General features: G+C 42.4%; 1 protein-coding gene across 1 annotated transcript; it reads left to right on the forward strand.

Moving 5' to 3' along the window:
• Window positions 1-4,264: 4,264 nt before the first annotated feature.
• On the forward strand, window positions 4,265-21,747 carry PHYH (phytanoyl-CoA 2-hydroxylase). Its single transcript, XM_080659941.1, has 9 exons — window positions 4,265-4,553; window positions 6,761-6,816; window positions 8,597-8,707; window positions 9,332-9,500; window positions 12,663-12,744; window positions 14,356-14,537; window positions 16,582-16,731; window positions 19,381-19,515; window positions 21,372-21,747. The coding sequence occupies exons 1-9, from the start codon at window positions 4,479-4,481 to the stop codon at window positions 21,423-21,425; spliced, it is 1,014 nt and encodes a 337-aa protein (XP_080516067.1). The 5' UTR covers window positions 4,265-4,478; the 3' UTR covers window positions 21,426-21,747.
• Window positions 21,748-23,400: the final 1,653 nt, after the last annotated feature.

Genomic DNA, 23,400 nt, shown 5'->3' on the forward strand with positions numbered 1-23,400 from the left:
CTAGTGATGATGTGAAGTAGACAGCTGGATGCAAACAGTCTGGAATTTATTGGATAGTACAGGGCAGATACAGATTTGGGATACAGTTTACAGAAGGAACTTAAAGTCATGAGACTGGAGGAAATTTCTGAGGAAAGTAGTGTTTATAGAAAGAGTTATCAAAGGACTGAATTAGGAGCCCAGTGAATAAGGAAGAGCCAGCAAATGAGGCTGAGAAGAAGCAGGGAGTGAAGTTGCTTCATTGTTTCACTGAGTCCAATAAGTTTTGAAATGAGAATCGGCCATTGGATTCTCGACATGGTGGTCACTGATGAATTTGATGAAAGCAATTTCAGTGAAATGATGAGTGTAAAATATTGACTGAAAAAGAAGATTAAGGAGAAAAAATGGAGACTGAATTTATGCAAATTTTTTTCAAGTTTTGCTACAAAAGGATGTGTGAGTGATAGATAATTAGAAGAAGTGGGGTCAATAGGAGGCTTATATAAAATGGGAAATAACAGCATGCTTGTTTGTTGATTGGGGGTAGGGGATAATCAACAAAGACAGAGAAGAAGTGCTGAAACAAGGTTCTACAACAGTCCAGGCAGGGGGTGGGAGTTAATGCACAAGGGGAGGGCTGGCTTTCCTAGGAGCAATGAATGGTCCTGTAGTTGCAGAGAGTGCTGAGAATGGGCAGAGTTGCAGGAAGATGGCAAGTATGCTTGCTTCCTTTGGTGCATGAATGAATTAAATGAACTTTAAAACCTGCTACCAAATTACCTGACCTACAGTCATATCTACTCTTCTTAGGAGGGAATAAATGGCATTTGGGGGGAGGGAGGAGTCAGGGGGCATTTTTCAATCTGGAATTGATTACAAATTCTCATTCATATGATGACATTTTCTTAAGTGTGAACAACACTTGAACAATTTCATCCAAGGTTTTCTTAGGTCATACTCCTTTTTCTTAGCTGCTCAAATATAGCTATTTTAAAAAATCATTTTCTGCCAAAACCGGTTTGGCTCAGTGGATAGAGCGTCAGCCTGCGGACTGAAGGGTCCCGGGTTCGATTCCGGTCAAGGGCATGTACCTTGGTTGCGGGCACATCCCCAGTGGGAGGTATGCAGGAGGCAGCTGATCGATGTCTCTCTCTCATCGATGTTTCTAGCTCTCTATCCCTCTCCCTTCCTCTCTGTAAAATATCAATAAAATATATTTTAAAAAAAATCATTTTCTGCCCAGCCGACATGACTCAGTGGTTGAGTGTTGACCTATGAACCAGGAGGTCACGGGTTTGGGCTTGATCCCCCACGTGGGGCATGCAGGAGGCAGCTGATCAATGATTCTCGTCATTGATGTTCCTATCTCTCTCCCTCTCCCTTCCTCTCTGAAATCAATAAAAATATATTTTATGGAGGAAAATCATTTTCTTTAACTTATACATTTGGGGGAAACTTGAAAATTCTGTTTCAACATTTATCTTCAAGGTCAGTTTCAATATTTAGATAAACTAAGCACATTACTTGAAGAAAGAGCTAAATTTGAAACAATATTCAAAATTCCAACTTTAATAAGAAATGAATAAATACCAAACTCTGAAGGAGGAAGAAATGATCATTCTTGTGATAATGTTTACGTTCCATTAATGTTGTTTCAATAGTTCTAAAAATATTTTATATTCACACAATTACTAAATATAACTACTTAAGGCATTTCCAAATAATCCTAATTGCTATTTAAAAAAACTAGCAAAATCCATCAAATTACCTCTTTACCTAAGGAGAAATTACTGTTTTAATTCCCCATGGGATCTTAAATAAAAAATCTTAAACCCAACACCCCTCTAATTTTAAAAAGACAGATAACAATTGGAAGTATTCAAGGATTTCCTTCATCTCTTTAAATAATCATAAACTTAAACGCATCCTTTGTATAAATGCCTTATGGTAGGGAGGGCAGGGATTTTCACACACTTGTGAAATGAGGGTATTTTAAGGGAACATTAAAATTACAGGTGTAGACCCGCCAGCACAGCTCAGTGGTTGAGTGTTGACCTATGATCCAGGAGGTCACCGTTCAATTCCTGGTCAGGGCAAATGCCCAGTTTGCTGGCTCAATCCCCAGTGTGGGGCGTGCAGATGGCAGCCAATCAGTGATTCTCTTTTAGCATTGATGTTTTTATCTCTCCCTTTCCCTTCCTCTATGAAATCAAGTAAAAGTAATTTTTTTTTAATTACAGGTGTAGATAGCTTCATCTCACTTGTATTTCTCATTGGTCAGGAAGTCCATAACTTTCAGGGCCTGTGAGGGTAAAAGTCCAGATTTTTAAATAATTCAGTTAGGTGTGAATTGAATTTACATTTTTAGCTTTATTTTTCTCCTCCCCGCAGTCCCCACTTTCACCAGGCGGGGGCAGTAAGGAGACACCTAATGGTCTGTTCCCAGTACCTTTAGGGTTTTCCTCAGAAGCAGAGTCTATTTCCTGTACCTGCCCAAGGCCAGATACTTCATTTTAAACTATGATAAACCTAAGGGCTTTTCCTTATCCAGTTGACAAGTTCAGGGTCAGGTTCAGCCATGGGATGATCAGTCTGGGGGCATGAAGTTAAAGGCTAATGAGAGAAGGCCCCAGGCATTTCTGTTAACCTAAAGGAATCTGGGAGTCTGGTAGGGAGGAATCATGGAAAAAGAATCAAGAACCCAGAGGTGAAGGCCAAAGGACAGGCCTTGCTCAGATGCTGACTTTCTCCTTTCTGCCTTAGAAAACAGGCAGTAGCTAATAATTCAGAGCTCTGGACTGCTTCTCTCCTTAACTATAGCAGTTTCATCATATTGAATAAACTCATCACTTAAGAAATGATGACATGTTTATGAGGGGGAACATTCTGGAAGTAACTCTTTAAGCTAAAGAAACAATGAGAAAAATGAGAGAAAAAAGAAACAATGAGATCCTGAGTGCATCGTCTGTAGGTATTGGAGGAAACGGGATTTCACAGAAAGAACTTACAGTTCTTATAGCTACTATGGAAAACAGTATGAAGGTTCCTCAAAAATTTTAAAAATAGAACTACCATATGATTCAGCAATCCCACTTCTGGGTATTTATTCAAAGATAGTGAAATCAGGATCTCAAAGACATATCTGCACTCCCATGTTCATTATAGCATTATTATAATAGCCAAGCTATGCAAATAACCTACATGTCTATTGACAGATGAATGGGTAAAGAAAACGTGGTATATACACTAAATGGAATATTTTTCAGCTTTAGTAAAGGGGGCGGGCCCTGGCATAGCAGGTCAGCTCAGTTGGTTAAAGCATCATCCTGATACCCCAGGTTTGATACCTGGTCAGGACACACACAGGAATCAACTAATGAATGCATAAGAAGCAACAAATCAGTGTTTTTCTCCCTCCCTCCCTTTCTAAAATCAATAATAATAATAATAATAATAATAATAATAATAATGGAGGGAGTGTAAGAGAGCAACCAAAGGACTTGTATGCATGCATATAAGCATAACCCATGGACACAGACAGTAGGGGGGTGAGGGCATGTGCTGGGGAGTGGAAATAGCCGGGAGAGATCAATGGGGGGAAAAGGAGACATATGTAATACTTTAAACAATAAAGAATTTTTTTAAAAATAATAAGAATAAAGAGGGAAATCCTGCAATTGCCACAACATGGATGGACCTTGAGGACTTTATGCTAAGTGAGAAAAGCTAGTCACAAAAGGACAAATACTACTTATATGTGGAATCTAAGAGTCAAACTCATTGAAGCAAAGAGAGAAATGGTGTTTGCCAGGGGCTGTGGGGAGGGGAAAATGGAGAGGTGTTAGTCCAAGGGTACAAAGTTTCAGTTATGCAAGATGAATAGTTCTAGAGATCTACAATGCAGCCTAGTGCTGAAAATTTGCTGAGAGAGTAGATTTTATCTATTACCATAAACACAAAAATAATGATAAAGCATGTGAGGAAAATTTGAGAGATCTCCTCTCACATGGATGTTCATGGCCTTGATGGTAGTGATGAGTTTCACGGGTGTATGCGTACTTATCCCCAAATGATAGAATTGAAAAAAAAAAATTCTAGTTCTTTAGGAAATTTAAAATTATACTAGACTGTGTGGATCAGACATTTCTGTGTCATTTATTTAATGCTCTTCCTTTTTGAGGACCAGCTTCTAATATTTGGGACTGGACTCCCCCGAAATTAAATGCCTCTTTTAACAGCCTGTTACTTGCAGAGCTGAACATATAAATTTTTATTCTTTCAGCAGCTTAGTGGAAGGAACAGTCACGTGGAACAAAATATCCGAAACTACGCAGTTAAGAATGTGCGTCACGTTTCGGTTCAATTTCTTATTGGGTGACCTTCAAGCTGAGGAGGAGGGGCCCCTCGCAGGCCGCGCCCCCTCGGGGCCGGAGGCGGGGCCGCTCGCAGAAGCCTAGCAGAGGCGCGGTCCGGCCGCCTTCCTTCCCGCTGCTGCCATGGACGGGGCGCGCGCTGCCTCTCGCCTGCGCGTCGTGCTGGGCCACCTCGGCTGCCCCTCGGCCGGGGCCGTCGTATCCTTTGGGCTACGCGGGGCTCGGGCTGGAAGGGTGTTGGCCTCAAGGGCGATCGCAGACCGGCCGCGTAGGTTCTTCCTCTTCCTCCGCGCCCCGGTCCCTGAGATGGGCACAGCCTTTCCGGGCGCCCGGCGCCAGGGGGCAGGAGGAGGGCGCATCCCCAGGCGCCAGTGCCGGCTGCAAGGGGCGACGTGGCGTCACTCCAGCCCCCGGCCCGAGGCTGTCTCTCTGCTTGTCACCAAGGGGGTCGTTTTCTGAACTGCGCCGCGCGTGCCCTCCGCGGCTGCCCGGACACCTAGAAACGTCCCCGCGCAGTCGCCCGGGGGCCGGGCGCAGAGCGGCCTGGAGGAGCCGAGGCGGGCGGCAGGGTCTCCGCGGGGCACACACCCGCCCCTCCGTGCTGGGAAGGGAGCTCGCCTGTCTGTCGCGCCTTCAGCTCTTCTCGCTGAGCTCGGGGCTGCGACCCCTAGGCGTTCACACGGTCTCCCGGAAAAGGACTTGGCGCCTGGGTCCGCCTCTGGATTCGGCATCAGAATTAATCCGGGAGGGAATGGGTGCGCAGCGGTGTTGGGTCCAGAAAGATGTCACTGCAGCATATGACACGTAAATCAAATCCCTTTATAGAGTTGTACTTGATGCTCAGATTGAGGGTTCTCTTTCGGGGCGCACTTTGGGAAGCTCCCTATAAAACTGCCTGGGATTGCTCCTTAATACGACCTGATTCGCCTCTGTCCGGCTGTATATCAATTATTCTCAGAAAAAAATGTGATTGCCAGGACAGTTCCTGAAATCTCATGACTATACTAGCTGTTTCTTTTACTTTCACTATTGCTCTCCAGCTGAGTTCCAAGCAGCGATGTATCAGAACCACTGTACATTTAAAATCGCGTCCATAGACTGATGAAGGGAACCAGGGTATTACAAAATCTCATTTTACAGGTGAGAAATTTGAAGCTGGGCGAGATTAAAACTCTGGACCAAGGTCATTTAACTAAAGCAATGTTTGTCAGAGTGTGGTCCTGGGACTTCAACACCACATGGAAGCTAGTTAGAAATGTAGATTTTCAAGCTCATCTCAGACCTAGGGAATCAAAATCCCTGAGGATGGGTCGGTCCACTTGCTGTTTCTGACACTTGCTCAATTGAGAGAATCACTACTATATTGATACTAGATATAATAAATTGAGGTTCCTCTCCAGTCTGTAACTACTTTGAAATTTGATATTCTGATCTTGCTGTTTCTTGCTATAATAGTGTCAAGGTCAGAACTCAGTGTTTTCACATGTAATTCCCTTTTTTTTTTTTTTTTGGCACTGGACTGTTGACCTTTGAACTGTCCTGGCAATCACATTTTTTTCTGAGAATAATTGACAAAGGTCATGAACTTCTCTGCCACATGAAAAACAGACAGTAGCTAGTAATTCTGACTCCTGGCCTGCCTTTCTTTTGGACTATAACATTGTTCCAGTTATATAAGATGTCATTTAAAAATAACATGTTTACGAGAAGGGACATTCTGAAAATAACTCTTTAAACTAAAGATATGATTTTTAAAAATGAAGAAAAGAAACAATAGATGCTAAATCAACAATCTATGGTTACTGGAGAAAAAAATTAGAATGAATTATTGGTTCTTTAAGATATTTAAAATTATATTGGACTGTGTGGATCATACTTTTCTTGGAATCATTGCTTATTTTATAGGTTTTTTAAATGACTAGCCAAATTGTTTCTAATACTTTGGCCTGGACTCCAAGTAAATTAGATACCTCTTTTGACTAGCACATGTTTCTCCTTACTTCCAGAATTGACCCTTTAATTTTTATTCATTCAGTTTAGTGGAAGGAATAGTCATGTGGAATAAAATAGATGGAAGCTATGACGTAAAGGTTGTGGATCAAGTCTTGGCTCAGCCATTTTCTGTTGGGTGACCTTGGACCAGCTGCTGAGCCCTCCAGGCCGAGGTTCCCTGCTCTGAGTGGCAGGACTAATCTCAGAGCTTCCAGCCCGCTCCTCAGCGGCTGTGGGAATGAAATGAAGTGAGGAAGCAGCAGTATGTGACTGTCAGAGGTTATCTACATAAGCAGTTTGATATCTGTTTGGGATCAGTCTGCCCATGTGAGAGCCAATCCAGTTTTCTAAAAACTGTCGTTTCTAGAAAAGTCTGACTCCTACATTTTTATTTGCCTTAATTCACATCCTAGATAGCTCACCCCACTTCAGGGGCTGTTTCTTCTGCCAGTTTCCATCCTCAATTCCAGTAAGTAGATCTAATTTTAATTTTTACCATACAGTGCATATAAAGGCTCTTCTAGTGGTAACTAGGATATAAAACCCAATATATCCTGTTGCCTGGTAACATTTCATTCTGCAAAGCCTCCATTTCCAGGACTTGTTTTAATGAGAACACTTGTGGAAATTTTTGAAGATCCTGACTTTTTTTTTTTTTTAAATATATTTTATTGATATTTCACAGAGAGGAAGGGAGAGGGATAGAGAGCCAGAAACATCGATGAGAGAGAAACATCGATCAGCTGCCTCCTGCACACCTCCCACTGGGGATGTGCCCGCAACCAAGGTACATGCCCTTGACCGGAATCGAACCCGGGACCCTTCAGTCCGCAGGCCGACGCTCTATCCACTGAGCCAAACCGGTTTTGGCATAAAGATCCTGACTTTAATTTTCTATTTGTATTTTAAAATTCAGAAAGGAAAAAAACATCAGAAAGGTTGCAATCTGGTGTTTAATATTCAGGCATGCTATATCTTATTTAAATTCACCTGTCATATGGTCATAGGATGTATCAGCTAACATCTTTATCTCAAGTTACCTTTAAAGAAAACATCTGATCTCCAGGAGTATTCTCACAAAGCCACAATTCCAACTAGAGGAATGGACTGGGTGATTTGAGTGTGTGTATATGCTGTACAGTACATGTATGTGGATTTTGTTATTTTGATTTCTTTGGAGAATGCATGAACTAGACAATTAAAAATATAAAATCTGCCCTGGCCGCAGTTGCTCAGTGGTCAGAGCATAGGCCTGCACACTGGAGGGTCTCGGGTTCGATTCCCAGTCCAGGACAAGTACCTGAGTGGCAGGTCCCATCCTACCCCAGGTCCCCAGGTCGAGACTCATGTGGGAGGCAACCAATCAATGTTTCTCTCTCCCGCCCTCCCTCCTCCCTTCCATTCTTTCTAAAAATCAATGGGAAAAAATATCCTCACTCTTTGGGTGAAGATTAAATATATATAACCAGATTGTGCCCTTTCTGATATTTTTCTCCTTTCTGAATATATATATATATATATATATATATATATATATATATATTGCCAATCTGAAAAATTATACCTATTCATTACAAAACAAAATTTAAAGTCAGAGAAATAGAATGTTTAAAAATCATATACAATTTCATTACATAAAGGTAATCACTGTTAAAATTTTTTTGTATTTTTGCACTTTTTTTATAAAGTGTCTTAGCTTTATAAATTTAATCATATTTTATTATAATAAGCATTGTCCCTGCTATTATATGCTGCTTATTTTTAATGCCTGAGTCATATCCCATTGAATGGAGATGATATAATTCGTTAATTCTTTCATTTCTTTTTTTTTTTTTTTTTTTTTTTTTTTTTTAAATATATTTTATTGATTTTTTACAGAGAGGAAGGGAGAGGGATAGAGAGTTAGAAACATCGATGAGAGAGAAACATCGATCAGCTGCCTCTTGCACACTCCCCACTGGGGATGTGCCCGCAACCAAGGTACATGCCCTTGACGGGAATCGAACCTGGGACCCTTCAGTCCGCAGGCCGACGCTCTATCCACTGAGCCAAACCAGTCAGGGTAATTCTTTCATTTCTTTGTGACAGTAATTAATGCTTTGGATTTAAAGCTTTACTTTTTTTTTCATATTACTTCCTTAAAGTCTTTGAAATAGAAATGCTGGATGGAAGGGTATCAGCATTTCTTGGGTTCTTGATACATACTGTTAGGTTGTGATTTGTGATTAAGATGTATTTTTCTCCTTTAGGTATACTCAGGATAATAATGTTCTAAGCCTAGAACAGAGAAAATTTTATGAAGAAAATGGGTTTCTTGTCATTAAAAATTTGGTATCCGATGCTGATATCGAACGCTTTAGGTATGGTAACTATTTGTTATTTTACAGAAAGTATATGTTTTATGCACGTGATGGGAATATAGTAAGATTAGCTTGTGCACGTTTAGTGATTTGGCTCCTTAGGAAACTGGGCTCTGGAGCCAGACTGGCTGGCTTTAATGTTAGCCCCACCACTTAACATTGTTTGTCCTGGGGCCATTTACTTACCCTTCCCATTGTCTCTGTCCCCACATCTGTAAAATGGGGATAATAATAGAACTTATGACCTAGAGTTGTTGTTAGGACTAAATAAGGTAAACATATTGAGAGAAGACTTGGAACAGGGCCTGAAGTGCTGCTAGTGCTACAGAAGTGTTTGCTGTTCTTGAGGTGTAACCAAATCACATGTATTTCTTCAAATGGTCTTCTAAGCTAAGGAGTATTTGAATTCTGGTAGTGAATTCCAGCCTCACAGTTAGGAGGCAGGGACTTCTGAGTTGGCCATTTTTTCCTCCTTTCCATCAGAATTACTCAACCTGGGGCTGGAGGCCAACTTAGTGCAGAGGGAATGCCCTCCACCCCAATCTGTGAATTTTTCCCAGAACAGACTCAGGCAGGTGCTTGGAGCCAGCAGTAAGGACATCATTTGCCAACTTAATTTTCTAGGAATGAGTTTGAAAGACTCTGCAGACAAGAGGTAAAACCAGCTGGATTAATGTTAATGAAAGATGTGACCATTGCGAAGTCAGAATGTGCTCCAAGTGAAAGAGTGATTACCAAGGCCCAAGATTTCCAAGAAGATGAGGAACTCTTCAGATACTGCACTCTCCCTGAGGTACAAGACCTTGAATATTTTTTCCTCTAAGCTAATAGCCCATTTGCATGCTTGCCTCCGAAATCTGTTCTTTTTACTTTACCTAGCTCCTTTCTGATGTGGTCCTAGAGCAGTGGTTCTCCATGGGAGATGATGGTATTTGCAATGTCTGGAGACATGTTTGGTCATCACACGTGAACGAGGAGGGATGGTGTGCTATTGGCTTCTAAGGTGTAGAAGCCAGGATGATGCTAATGGGGCTCTAGGATCCTATAATGCACAAAATAACCCCCTCCCCGAGACAAATGATTATTCAGCCCCAACTGTCAGTAATGCCCTGATTGAGAAACCCCACTGTAGAGTTTGCTAATTACCTTTGGTTGAGAAGGGAAGGAATTCTGTGTTAAAGACTTGATATAAGCGTATCAAAGGGTGAAATTGCTGAAGCTATTCAGTTTAAATTCATTTATTTTTTGTTTTGTTTTGTTTTATGAGGCTGGTCAGCAGAACTGTGAGTTTGATTTTAAATTTAAACTAGTTTTTAAAATAATTATTATTCTTTAAGAGCAATTCATACTTATGAAAATATCCAAGTAGTCCAGAGGGGCATAAAATGAAAAGTAAAGTCTCCCACCCATAGCCTTCTTCACTGCTCAGCTTTCTTATGTACTCATCTCGAATTATTTTGTGTATATGCAAGCATATTTGTATGCCCCCACCTTATAACATGGGAACATACTGGTTGTTACCTTGTTTTTCCAATTTCTGATAGGTCTTAGACATCTTTCCATTAGTATCTCTGGATCTACTTATATTTTTAAAACTACTGTGCATTATTCCACTGCACACATGTACCACAGTTCATGAACCATCCATTTAGAATGGTTTTAAAGGAGACATTACATATAGTACTTATTAGAAATTATAACCCAAGGGCTGTTAGAGAATTTGACTCATAAAGAAAGATTGTACAGATCTGTGGTGTCCAGCCCCATGCGTTGGTGGCCAGAGGGGAAGTGGCCCTTCTGGACCATCCGTTCATCTCAACCTCATGTTATGTGATGGACATGGAAGCTCTGTGGGTGGTTTAAGGATGAAAAGCTCAAGATTGGAGGCCACCTGTGGTAAATGAAGCATTATCAGGATTTTCAGGTTTCCTACATTTCTAAAGTATAAACCATGTCTCTGGTGGTTCATGCAATAATTTTTAGAAGGTATGGAATATTTTAATAGCTATCTAGTTTAATGTGTATTGAAAAATAACCAGCACATCTAACCCATGATCTCGAGGATATTATTAATCAGGATAAGACTAAGTTAAAAGGAGTTAAAGAATTATTAGCTAACTATATTGGGAAAGTACGGCAAAAATGGTGAGGATGGCTTTTGAATGACCTAAGTGAAAAATAAACAGAAAAACAACAGGCTTTATAAAAAACAAGGATCAGGCCTGACTCCTCAGGCTTATTCCTCATACTCAAAATAATTCCAAATGAGTACGAAATTCGTGCACAGGTGGGGTCCCTACGTCTGGCTGGCGATCAGGGATGATCAGGTTCCCCACCTCCCTGCCTCCCCGCCTCCTTCCCTTGATGCCCCCATCGCCACTGCACAGTTCCCCACCTTCCCGCCTTCTCCTTCCCTTGCTGCCTGTGTCCTCCACCACCCACCCCCAGTTTCCCAGCCCAGCCCAGGCCCGGCCCTGATTGGGCACAATTGGGACCTGCCAGCCAGGGCGGGTGATTGGGAGGCTGGCTGGCAGGCCCCGATCTTGATCAGGGCCTGCTGGGCCAGGAGGAGGGGCCAACCACCACCGCGGTGGGCCGATCGGGGCTTGCCAGCCGGAGGGGAGGGACAGGGGAAGGGACTCGGGAGGTTGGCCGCTGGCCACGAGGAGGGAGCTGGCCCTCGGCCCCCCTGGGAAAGGGCCACGTCCACCGCCACCCACCCCTGGTTCTTCATCCCAGCCCAGGGGCTTGGCCCCGATTGGGTGATTAGGGCCTGCCAGCTGGGAGTAGGGACTGGGAGTTTGGCCAGCAAGGCCCATTGGCGATCAGGGCCTGCGGCCGGGGGCAGCTCCTGCATTGAGCGTCTTTCCCCTGGTGGTCAGTGCATGTCATAGCAACCGGTTGTTCCACTGTAAAGGTTGCTTAGGCTTTTATATATATAGATTCCTTATACACAAGATACCAAATAGCGAGGAAGCAGTGAAATGTGCTTCATTTTCTGGAGTCAGACAGAATTGGAGTTTGAATATCAACTTTTTCATGTAGCTGACTCTGCCAGCTTGGGCAATTTATCAGCCTCAGGCTTATTCATGTGGGATATTTGTTTTAAAGGATTATTATTTAGCAGGGACATTAATTTTCAGGGATTACTGTGAGGCTTAATTTGGCTTATTTCATAAAGCCCCTGGCAAGTAGTAGGCATTCAAGGTTGAGTCCTTTCTGTACTTCACACTTCCCCAAAAGGGTTAGGTGCTGGAGGCAACACCCCAGCTGCTGGAGCCTGTGACTAATTCAGCTCTCCCCGTCACATGCTCTCATTGCGACTTATTCTTCATAGCATGTGTCTCAACCACAACTGCCCGTGTCATCATTTGTTTTAACATCTTTCTTCCCACCAGACTATAATATAAACTCTGTGGGGCAGCTCACTGTTGTGTCCCGTTTCCTGTCACTCTGCCTGGTTCACAGACCTCAGTAAAGAGCTGAGTGAATGGTCACACTGACTGTGAGGGTCCTCTGAGCCGCTGTTCTCCTTTCCTTTGGGCTCCTCATGACAGCTGCATGTGGGTTGGGTCCGGTCATGGTCCCTACCCATGCACAGTCTCCATGAAGGAGGAGGAAGCTAGCTTCTCACTGGGCAACTGTCATCAGCTTTGATTGAAAGAAGGGTATACCTGTCCTTCCCAGTTGGTCTCTCATAGAAACTTCTATCTCTCTTGTAGAAAAAGTGGTTAAGTTTCCAATAGGCTCCGAAAAGCCTGTTAATTCAGAGTGTTAGAAATTTCCAGTGATTTCCAAGTGCTCACTTTTTCAGGCTTTGTTTGCAATATTGTGAGATTGGCTTTTTTAAACTATTTGTCATCTTGGTTCTCATAAAGATAGTTGTACTTTGTCCCACTTGCTTGTGCATCTGATTTCTCATGAACTCTTCCCCCTCCCCCCACATTTCCTTTAGATTCTGAAATATGTGGAGTGCTTCACTGGACCCAACATTATGGCCATGCATACCATGCTGATAAACAAACCTCCTGATTCTGGTAAAGGGCTCTTATTTGTTCAGGGGAAGGAAAACATGTTTTATTAAATACGTAAGGTTGATGTTCTGACTATAGCCATGTCTATAAATGCTACACTTTGCATAAGTGAGTATGTGTACTGTTAAAAGAGAGACAACAGGCCTAAAATGGAATCCCTTGTGCTGGCCCACATCCGCACGCTAAGCCTTAATACCTAACCACATTGCATTTCAGTTCCTCCCAGGAATGAAATCTTAACTGGTCAATCTGGGTTTTCCTGGTCAGCACTAGTGAGGTCATCCGCCCAATAGTCCCCCTGCCCCTCCCCTAAAAGAACTGCCTGAACAGTCCTCTTCTCTAGTAACTTCCTTCTCCCTCCACCATCTGCCTACCAAAGCCTTCCATTTGGCACAGCCCCTCCGAGCTCCTTCTATCTGCTGCATTGAATGCTGCTCAGTTCGTAAGTCATTCAATACAGCCAATTAGATATTTAAATTTACCCACTTGAATTTTGTTTTTTACAGTACTTTAATTCAAAATAGCTTATATCATAACAACATTTAGTATAATAGTGATTTCATATATTAACTGTAGGGTTATTACCGCTGGATTTTCAGATGGCAGGATTCTTAAAAATTCAGGTTAATAAACAACTGTTTATATCACATAAGCTCCTATTATTCAACATTTCTAAGCTTTATTTAACCATCCTCACCTGTGATAGTGTGAATTTCACCTTTATTATTATTATTATTAACAAAATTTAAACTATTTTTATAAATCACATACTACAGTTGTTCTTAAAATTTATTTTGCTTTCTAAAATATAGCTTCTAAAACCTTACTTCCTGAGAAACTAATTTAGATGGTAGTACTCAGGAATCTGCATTTTATTTACCATCCCCTGATATTCTTATGCAGATGGCTGTTGGGCCACGCTGAGAAATTTTGCTATACCAGCAGTAGTAAATTGGCCATCAGAGATCTTTTCATCTTTTCTACTTTTTCTTCCTCGAGGGCTGGGAGAGGCTTATGTGACAGGCCTGTAGCTCAACATCACCAAGTCTCCTCCCTAGATGTCTTGCCTGGAGAGATCAGGGGGCCTGGGGAATCAGATTCAGAGAGCAAAACCAGGGCGAAATGTAAATGTAAACGTGGTCATGGCATCTCTGATTCTGCACAGTGATTATATACCAAATGCTTCTAGTTTGGTGAGGAAACCTCTTAGGGGCTTTTTTATTTAGTTAGCTAATTAAAAAATGTTTGCAGACTATCAGGGACCTCAAAGTTGACCACTCTCTTCAATGTAATTAATTAAACTTTGTTTTTTAACACTAGGCCCTGTGCCCAAACCAGAGTTAGAAAGGAATAAAGCACAATAGAGATGATGACATATGTATGACTTGCTAGAAAATAGTGTGAGTACTTGGCTACCCGAAACCCAGAAAAAAGTAGAGGATCTGGAGTCCCTGTGTTGATTTGATATTCCAATTTGGTGCTTATCGCCTGAGGCAGATTATCTAGAATCTAGGACATTGTTTCATTTGTTTGGTTTTGCATTGGTCACTATTCTGGTTTTTCTGGCAGAAGAGAAGAATTCTGAGCGTCTTCTAACAGCAGGTTCCCTTTCAGGCAAGAAGACATCCCGCCATCCCCTGCACCAGGATCTGCACTACTTCCCCTTCAGGCCCAGCAATAGCATTGTTTGCGCTTGGACAGCCATGGAGCACATTGACCGGAACAACGGCTGTCTGGTGGTGCTCCCAGGCACACACAAAGGCACCCTGAAGCCGCACGATTATCCCCAGTGGGAGGTAGGTCTGCTTAGCAGCTGAGCCTTGATCAGAATCTTTCGTTGTTTTAATTTCCCATCACTCTACATAAAGAGCTTTACCCATGAGATGGCATTTCCTCTCACAGCCAAACATTGGTCTAGGATTTGGAATCCTAATCAGGGAAAATTCAAGGATGTTAGAAAAGTACTCATTTTTGCACTTTCAACAAGGGTTTGAAAGCCAATCAACCTGGGGAACTTTGGTAGGTGCTGTAGGATCTGAGATTATAGAGCCTAATTTGCAAAGGTAAGACATACACATTGCACGACCAGATGCATGTGCCAAGCGCCAAGTAATTCTTACACAGGGATTGATGGCTCTGGGAGTGAAAAAGAGGGAGGGCTCATCTTCCAGCTGGAGAGACCAGCAGAAGCTCTGGGGAGGATGGAGCAGTATTCCATTGCGTGGCTGTCCCATGGTTGACTGATTCAACTGTTGATGCTGAAGGACAGTTAAATGCTTTTGAGCTCAGAAGTGATGATACCAATCTGGTTCTTCGAGACCAATAATCTTGGGGTGCGGCACAGGATGTATTGAAGATGTAGGAGTCCAGAGGCAGGGAAACCATAGAGGAGACTTCGTGCTTTACATGTAAGGCAGTACATCTTGCAGCCCCATAATGATGGTCAGAATGGGAAGAGCACCTGTTATTAAGGCAGGAAGAATGAATGTGGTCCTGTAGGAAGTAAAGAGAATATAGCTTTAAAGACTTCTGTCTTAGTGAGACTTTGGTGCACTGATGATTAGTGCTAAGTAAAAAAAAAAAAAAAAAAGAGTCTGGATTTTGATATAAAATCTGAAATTGTGAGATTTGTCAATTAAGGTGAGGTTTAGGGAAGGTTTGGTGCAAGCAAAGGGGAGTTTTGGAGAGCCGCAGGGTCTTGCTGAGTCCCTGGAAGGCTGGCTAGGCCTGATGGGCTGGAAAGTGGGTGTTGTAGCTTGGCGGGAAGAATGGGTTGGGGCACCTGGTATGGGCAGTTGAACCCTGACTATGTCTGGTCTCTTCCATCCTCTGCTCAGATTTGAATCTCAGTGGCTGAAATGGGAGGTCAGTTTGGCTTAGCTTGGGGCATATCCACCCGGCCAGGAGAGAAGTGCACTGGATCAAAGTCCTAACGGAGTTCAGTCTTAGGAGGGGAGATGGGATGCTGCCTCTACCCTGGAGCAGCAGCCCCACCCCTCATAAAGGCTTGTAAACTTTAAATCACTTCTCACTGTAGTTTTTAATAAAGACATAACCTTTCCCTAAAGCAGTGGTCGGCAAACCGCGGCTCGCGAGCCACATGCGACTTGTGAGCCGCAGTTTGCCGCTCTGTTGACTAATGAGTTTGCCGACCACTGTCATATACTTCCCTTTACCTCTTTGCACACAATATGTCACAACTGCCTAATCCTCACAGCTCCCAACTAACATTTAGTCTAGTCCAGTGGTCGGCAACACATTAGTCAACAGAGCCGCAGTTTGCTGACCACTGCCCTAAAGCAATAGCTAACTTTGGAAACAGTTATAAACAAATAGTGTTATAATTTGCGATTCTTCTTTCTTTACTCTGGACGAGACATGAGCTCAGAAAAATTGAACATTTTTTCTCCCCTAGTTTTGGAGAATAGTTTCTCAGAGATACTCCTGAATCATAGGAGAATGATTTATGCAAAGTTCCAGGTGAGGAGACTATCATGCTGAGAAAGAACGATGATGGGTTCGGGCTGGAAAGTTCTCCTGCATTAACCGAAAAATGCAAAGCTGACCTAGAGCTTCACTCATTATTCAGTAACAAAGGGTAGGAGGAAATTCCAAAGTTTTTATTTGGTCAAAAAAAAATCTGTGATTCTAGCATCAACAGGTGACTTTTAAAAACCAGACATCTGACAAGCTTTTGCACAGTTACATTTTTTAAAAGAATCTAACTTATTTATCTCCTCTTGGAAGAACTTAGAGTACCTTTGCTTTTCCTGATGATCTATAAAGTTTATTAATCACTGGCTTCCTCAAATACAGACTTGGCTCTCTTTTGTGTTCTAGGGGGGAGTTAATATAATGTTCCACGGGATCCAGGACTATGATGAAAACAATTCCCGGGTTCACCTTGTGATGGAGAAGGGAGACACCGTTTTCTTTCATCCTTTGCTCATCCATGGATCTGGTCAGAACAGAACTCAAGGATTCCGGAAGGTATGCATTAACAGCACTTTTCAAAGATGAATGGTCAAACACAAAAATGCCAAGATATATTGAAATTTAAAAGATTTGACACTTTTACCGTGGCTGGTAGCTCAGTGGTTAGAGCATTGGCCTGTGCACCAAAGGGTCACGGGTTCCATTCCCAGTCAAGGACAGGTACCTGGGTTGCAAGTTTGGTCCCTGGCCCTGTTTGGGGCATGTGTGGGAGGCAACCAATCCATGTGTCTCTCTCAACAACGATGTGTGTGTGTGTCTCTCTCCATCTCCCCCCCTCTCTCTCTCTCTCTCTCTCTCTCTCTCTCTCTCTCTCCTCTCAACCCTCCCTCCCCTTCACTCTCTCTCTCAAAAAAAAAAATCACTGGAAAAAATATCCTCGAGTGAAGATTAACAACAACAAAAAAGATTTGTGACTTTTAACTAAACTAGCCTTTAGTCCAATTTAATTGCCAGGATATATATTTCATGCTTTTTTTTTGCTTAGATCAGTAAGAAGACGGGCAACCTCAGGATCCCATTCATGATTTGCTTCAGAGCCAGAGCTTACTTAGGAGCTGACAGCCTGTGCTTTGGAGGCAAAAACCATTGCTGACACACTGAAATAATAAAGGTTTTGGATGTGGTATATAGCTCATAGTAACCAAGTAACAGAAAAGCTTATAGTATCATTGCTATTGAGAAAAATATTATTGATAAAAAAAAAAAAGGTTCTGAATTGGCTGTCCAGAAATCAGTTAGCAGGGAGTCATTGTTTTCACCCCTCAGTGTTAGAGCATTTTAAAAATATATATTTTTTTATTGATTTCAGAGAAAAAGAGAGAGGGAGAGAGATATAGAAACATCAATGAGAGAGAGAATCATTGATTGGCTGGGGATCTAGCCCACAACCCAGACATGTGCCCTTGACAGGAATTGAACCTGGGACCCTTTAGTCCGCAGACCGACGCTCTATCCAGTGAGCCAAACCAGCCAGGACTTAGAGATTTTAAACTTAATTATTTCATTGCTTACATTAAAACTTGACAAATTTCTCATAAATTCGCAATTTTTCATTTCTCTAAAATTCAGCACACCTGGCAGTACTGTGGTGTGGACTCACATTTCCCCCTTGGTAACATGACTGTCAGTACTAAATATCGGGGGCTTGTTTGGGCTGAGTGAGGCTGTTCGTTGGTTACGCCAACCCCAGTTGTCTCCCTGAGGCAAAGGGTTCATTGCCAGGTTTCATCTTTCATTCATTCATATTTCCACTGGGCTCAGCAGGGCCAGGATGAGGGTGAGGTGAGAAGGCACTCTCTTCAGGGGCAAAATTTAAGGGGCAGCAACTAAAAAAACTAAAGAATCCAGTTAAATAATATTTGTTACAATAATATTTTGAAAAATCAAAATCACTGCAAAAAAATCCATGATGAGCACAGTGCCAACATTGTGAATCTGAGTGGCTGCAGTGGGAGGTTCTTCACCAGGCAGGCTGTTCCCTAGCACAGACCTCAGCACTGCCAAGCGGGGTGTAGGCTGCACAGTACAAAACATGAGGAGTTTAACATGCTGACTTAGCAACTTTTCAATATTTTTTCAACTACTTTAATGTTTGGAAAAACACTAACCTTTAAAAAATACGTAGAAGCATGTATAAAGGATGCACATTTCCCCCTTTGCCTCAGGGTCCAGTGTGGCTCAGCATGGCACTGGGGCTCTCACATGGGACATGGAGTTTGTGACCACACTGCCTAGAAATGTGATGTTTGGGACAAAGTAGGAAGTCCTTCTGACAGGTGTGGTCGCCTTAAGATAACTAACCTGTGACTGGGAAGGGGAGTTTTAGGTAGTGCCTTGCAGCAGATCTGTTTATAACTTTTTCAAGAATGGGAAGGGTCAAGTAACTTCTGACTTGCCTTCATAAGAGAATAAGACAGGTATCATATACTGTCAGACTTCAAATGTCCTTTTGATTCAAGAGGGGGTTGTATTATTTTCCTTTGTAAGGTATCTTCTCCCCCCGCCCCCACCGCCCATAATCTGTGGCCATTGAAATAACAAGCCATCACAAACTTCATTGAGTAACTTTTGTGACTAAGATGATGAAAAACCCTGGAATATATTCCCTGTTAGCATTTGGGGATATCTACTCCTTAGAAAAAGCAAATGTTAAAAAGTTAAAGACCTCGCCGAAACCGGTTTGGCTCAGTGGATAGAGCGTCAGCCTGCGGACTGAAGGGTCCCGGGTTCGATTCCGGTCAAGGGCATGTACCTTGGTTGCGGGCACATCCCCAGTGGGAGGTGTGCAGGAGGCAGCTGATTGATGTTTCTCTCTCATCGATGTTTCTAGCTCTCTATCCCACTCCCTTCCTCTCTGTAAAATATCAATAAAATATATTTAAAAAAAAAAAAGTTAAAGACCTCTGACTTAATGGAATTATATCCCCTGCCCTATAAATGCCTTTTGGAAATAAATACCACAGCTAGTTAAAAATCTCTTGTAATTTCTCAAGCAGCCTTTAGCTGGGAGGAGAAAAAACTACTGAGCCACAAAGAGACTGATTTAAGGCACCATGGAACAGCTTTCAATCTAGAAATCAAATGCTGAGTGAATAACTGACATGGGATTTTACCCCTTAATATTAATTGGTTCACTTTGCCCAGGCAATTTCCTGCCATTTTGCCAGTGCCAACTGCCACTATATCGATGTGAAGGGCACCAGTCAAGAAAACATTGAGAACGAAATTGTGTCGTTAGCAGAAAAATTGTATGGAGTGAAAGAAGGTGTCTCCCTGAAGGTATGTGTATGAAATGACAAGATAAAGATCTCAGTTTTTGTCTTTTCTTCAGATGCTTACTAATCCTCCTTGTTGATTTAATTTGAGGGTATAGAGTGCTTGTGGTGAGAGCTCTTTGCAGAAACGTGGCTGGGACCCATGAAGAACGCCCATGGAATTTCAGTTTGTACTTGCTTCCCCGGTGTGGGGAGCTGATGGCGTGCTGGCTTCTCTGTGAATTTGGGCTGTCCTGGCGTATGCAGGCTACCTTGTTCCAGGACAGTCAGATAGGATAGAAAATAGAAAACATATTTAGAGGACAGGAAATGAAGGACAACAGGCTACCTCCTGAATGCACACAAGGAAAGTTAAAGGTTTGGACTAGCAATCATAGTCCTCCTTTATTTGTACAGAATAGAAATTTATACATTTGGAAATCCAATAAGACTCCCAGGAAGCAATTCTTAGGCAAGTGTTTGTTTGCATGTACAGAGATAGATCGCTAATGCTTATCAATAAGAGGTGTGAGATACTTCATATGCTTTCCTAGTTCATACACATCACTTGTAAATTATTTGCTTTTAATTAGTGGACATTCAGTGCTGATGAGGATCAATAGAAAAATTATCAGTCAAGGCAAATAGACATATTTGCTTTGTAAACTATGTACATTTTAGCCTGGGAACCAGAAGCTGATCTGTTTTAAATTTACATTAGGTAGTCATAAATGCATGCATTTCCTCTAGGGTGACATGACCCTCGCACAGACGGAGCCTTCCAGTTCAGAGCAGAGCACTACACACCAGTCTGTCAGGATCATTTCCTGAACACCTTCCCAGCTCAAGAATCTTACTTTGCCCTGTACTCCTTTCTCCCCTTAGGACCTATGAATGTACCCCATCTCTGAAAATGCTCTGATCTCACATTTGCAGATTCTAGAAAGTATTGTCCTTCTCCTTTGTCCAGTATGTAAAATGGCTTACAGAGGCAACGTAGTTTGTCAACATAGTTGTGGTTTCCGTCCAACACCCTGAATTTTAAGGCAGGAAAAAAAGTATACATTCAGTTTGAGGTTTGTCATTATTGCACTAAATGAATTACCTCCTGTATTTATTTTAGTTACCTTCAAAGTTACAGTTTATCAACTTTATTTACAATAACAATACAAACTTTTGCTCTATAGTTCTTTTAAGGTACAAACAAAAGCATTTTCATACTCTTTTTCTTATTTTCTTCACCAAAATCCAATGCAGCAGTCATTAGAGCTGCATGCTCCTAATGGGAAAATAGTCCAAGAGGTGGGCCTGTTACGTGACACAAGCTAGACTTCAGAGTCAGGTTGAATTCCAAAATCGTTCTTCTCTCTATACCTTGTTGGTTGCTCAAAAATAAGGAAGAAATAAGAAATAAATTTAAAAGTCTGAATTGTTTTATGAAGAACAAAGAAAAAGCAAATAAACCAATAACCTATAGCATCATTGGCATGATTATGACCTAATCAGGAGTAGATGACTCAAAATGAGTCAGGCAAACCACCTAACGGAAGGCAGGAAGATGGGTAGTGAACTGTTTGTACTGCGACCGAGCATAATAATCAGCCGGCTGCGGACCTGTGATCAACAAGGGGACCCAGTACAACAGGGCTGACAGCTTGGGGACTCCCTGCCTTAGATTGTTTAACATGATATTAGATGTTGGCAAGTAAATTGGAGTCTCAGAATATGGTTTATCTTTTAACTGATATGACTATTGTGGAGGCTTCCACGTCGTTGTCCCCCCGCCCCGCCCCCCATTTAACCATTTGTAGATGCTAGAAATTTACTTTCTTTTATGCTGAAGAGACAAACTGAACTCCTTTTGTTTGGCATTATTTCCAGGATATTTGGAGATTTCGAGGACGGCTTGTGAAAGGACAAAGAGTCAACCTTTGAAACAGCTCTTGGCTATAACTCTTTTAAAGAAATCAAAATGAAATGAGGTTTCTAAGGAGAATATTTTCTGAATGAGATGACACCACTTGTAACAAATCAAAATGCATATATCTTTTCTATCACTTGTAACAAATCAAAATGCATATATCTTTTCTATCACTTGTAACAAATCAAAATGCATATATCAGGTACCTAATCGCATGTGGGCAATTTTGCAGTGGTGGTGTTGCTTTCATGAATGTAAAAACGTAAAAGTGAAATAGTATTTGTTTTAAGGAAAATGAAGTTAGGGTTGCAACCAAATAAAGGTAATTCTGTATAATGTGTGTTAAATCCGTTTGTTTATTTTTTCATTCAATTCGCTCTTTTAAAAAAATTATTTATTAAATTGACTGGGGCCAATTAGCTCTTTACCCAAGCAGAAATAAATGCTTTCAAACTCAGGTTGGGCTGAGTTTTATATCCCTCTCCTGGAAAACACACCACCTACTTACTTCATGTCCCGAGAGACTTCTTTTCAAATATCAGACAACGTATAGCGCAGGCAGGATGCCTTCCGTGACTTCTCCACCCAGCCACCCTCCCTAGGAAAACGGACTGTCCACGTCTTTCCAAAGGAGGAAGACAAGGGTAACATCTGCTACTCCTTATTGGGTAGGGCAGCCGAAACCCTTCAGTGTTTATGAGTGAAACCTAACCTCTTCCAAGGTACAAGGAAAGTTTTAGATACTTTTGGTGTGGTAATTGAATGAGCAAGAGCTGGAGGAATTTATCCTAACAGAGCATCGTCTTTCTATACCAGCTGAGGGCAGCAAGGAGACATAGTCTTTCTCTTTCTTTCTTCTTTTCTTTCTTTCTTTCTTTTTTTTTCCAGTTTAGTAAGAAAGAAATAGAGTCCTTTTCTTGTCATTCCGCTGAACACAGTTTTTCTAAAGCTAGCTTCATTGTGTGTGGGATTTTTTGTCAGTTTCCCTTGTAAGGACATGCAGTTGAAGCTCAGTTCCACCTGCAAACTGGGGAGAACAAGAGTATCACTGATGGGGACTAAGGAAATTGGATTATGGAATAATTGAAAATAAAATGTACATAAGGAATGCCCGTGTAACAGCAGGTATGGAGCACTGTCCAGCTATTCCTTGGGCATTTTGTCCGTGGAACAGAAAGAGCTGATCTTTTTTTTTTTTCTTTTTTTTTTAAATATATTTTATTGATTTTTTACAGAGAGGAAGAGAGAGGGATAGAGAGTTAGAAACATCGATGAGAGAGAGACATCGATCAGCTGCCTCCTGCACGCCCCCCACTGGGGATGTGCTCGCAACCCAGGTACATGCCCTTGACCGGAATTGAACCTGGGACCCTTCAGTCCGCAGGCCGACGCTCTATCCACTGAGCCAAACCGGTTAGGGCAGAAAGAGCTGATCTTGATGATTGCTGAGATACGTCAAACCTTGGGCTTGAGACCCAGACTGAGTCTCCTGGGGGCTCATCTCTCCCCAGAGAAATGAAGGGAAGGCCCTTCCTTCCTGGGCAGCAGCTAGAGCAGAGCACTCGGTCCCCACCATCCAGCCTCCCACCCCTGGGGGCGTTATGCCAGCACAGGCCTGGGTCCCTCTCCAGGAGCCTGAGCTGACCAAGACTCTCTTGCTTCCTCTGCAGTCTCCTGCCTTTTGGCCTAAGACACTGAACCACAGCCCATTTCCGAGCGCCCCAGCTTTGGGAGTGGCACCTGGGGAGGGGCCTGGGGTGGTTGGTGCACCAGCCTTAACCTCCATCGCTTGGAAGTTGACCTGTCAGGGATCTGAAGAGCATCCCGGTCAGGGTGGCTCTGAGCCCCTCTCCCGAGGGTGACACTTGAGGGTGAGAGGCCCACACCCAAGGTGTCACTGCTCTAGAAGAGGATGACAGCTTCGCAGTTGCAGCCCGTTTAGGAACTAAAGACTTGACCCGGGTGCTGACTTGGACACAAGTCACGGAG

Source organism: Plecotus auritus, assembly GCF_963455305.1.
Source record: "Plecotus auritus genome assembly, chromosome: 1".
NCBI classification, from domain to species: domain Eukaryota; kingdom Metazoa; phylum Chordata; class Mammalia; order Chiroptera; family Vespertilionidae; genus Plecotus; species Plecotus auritus.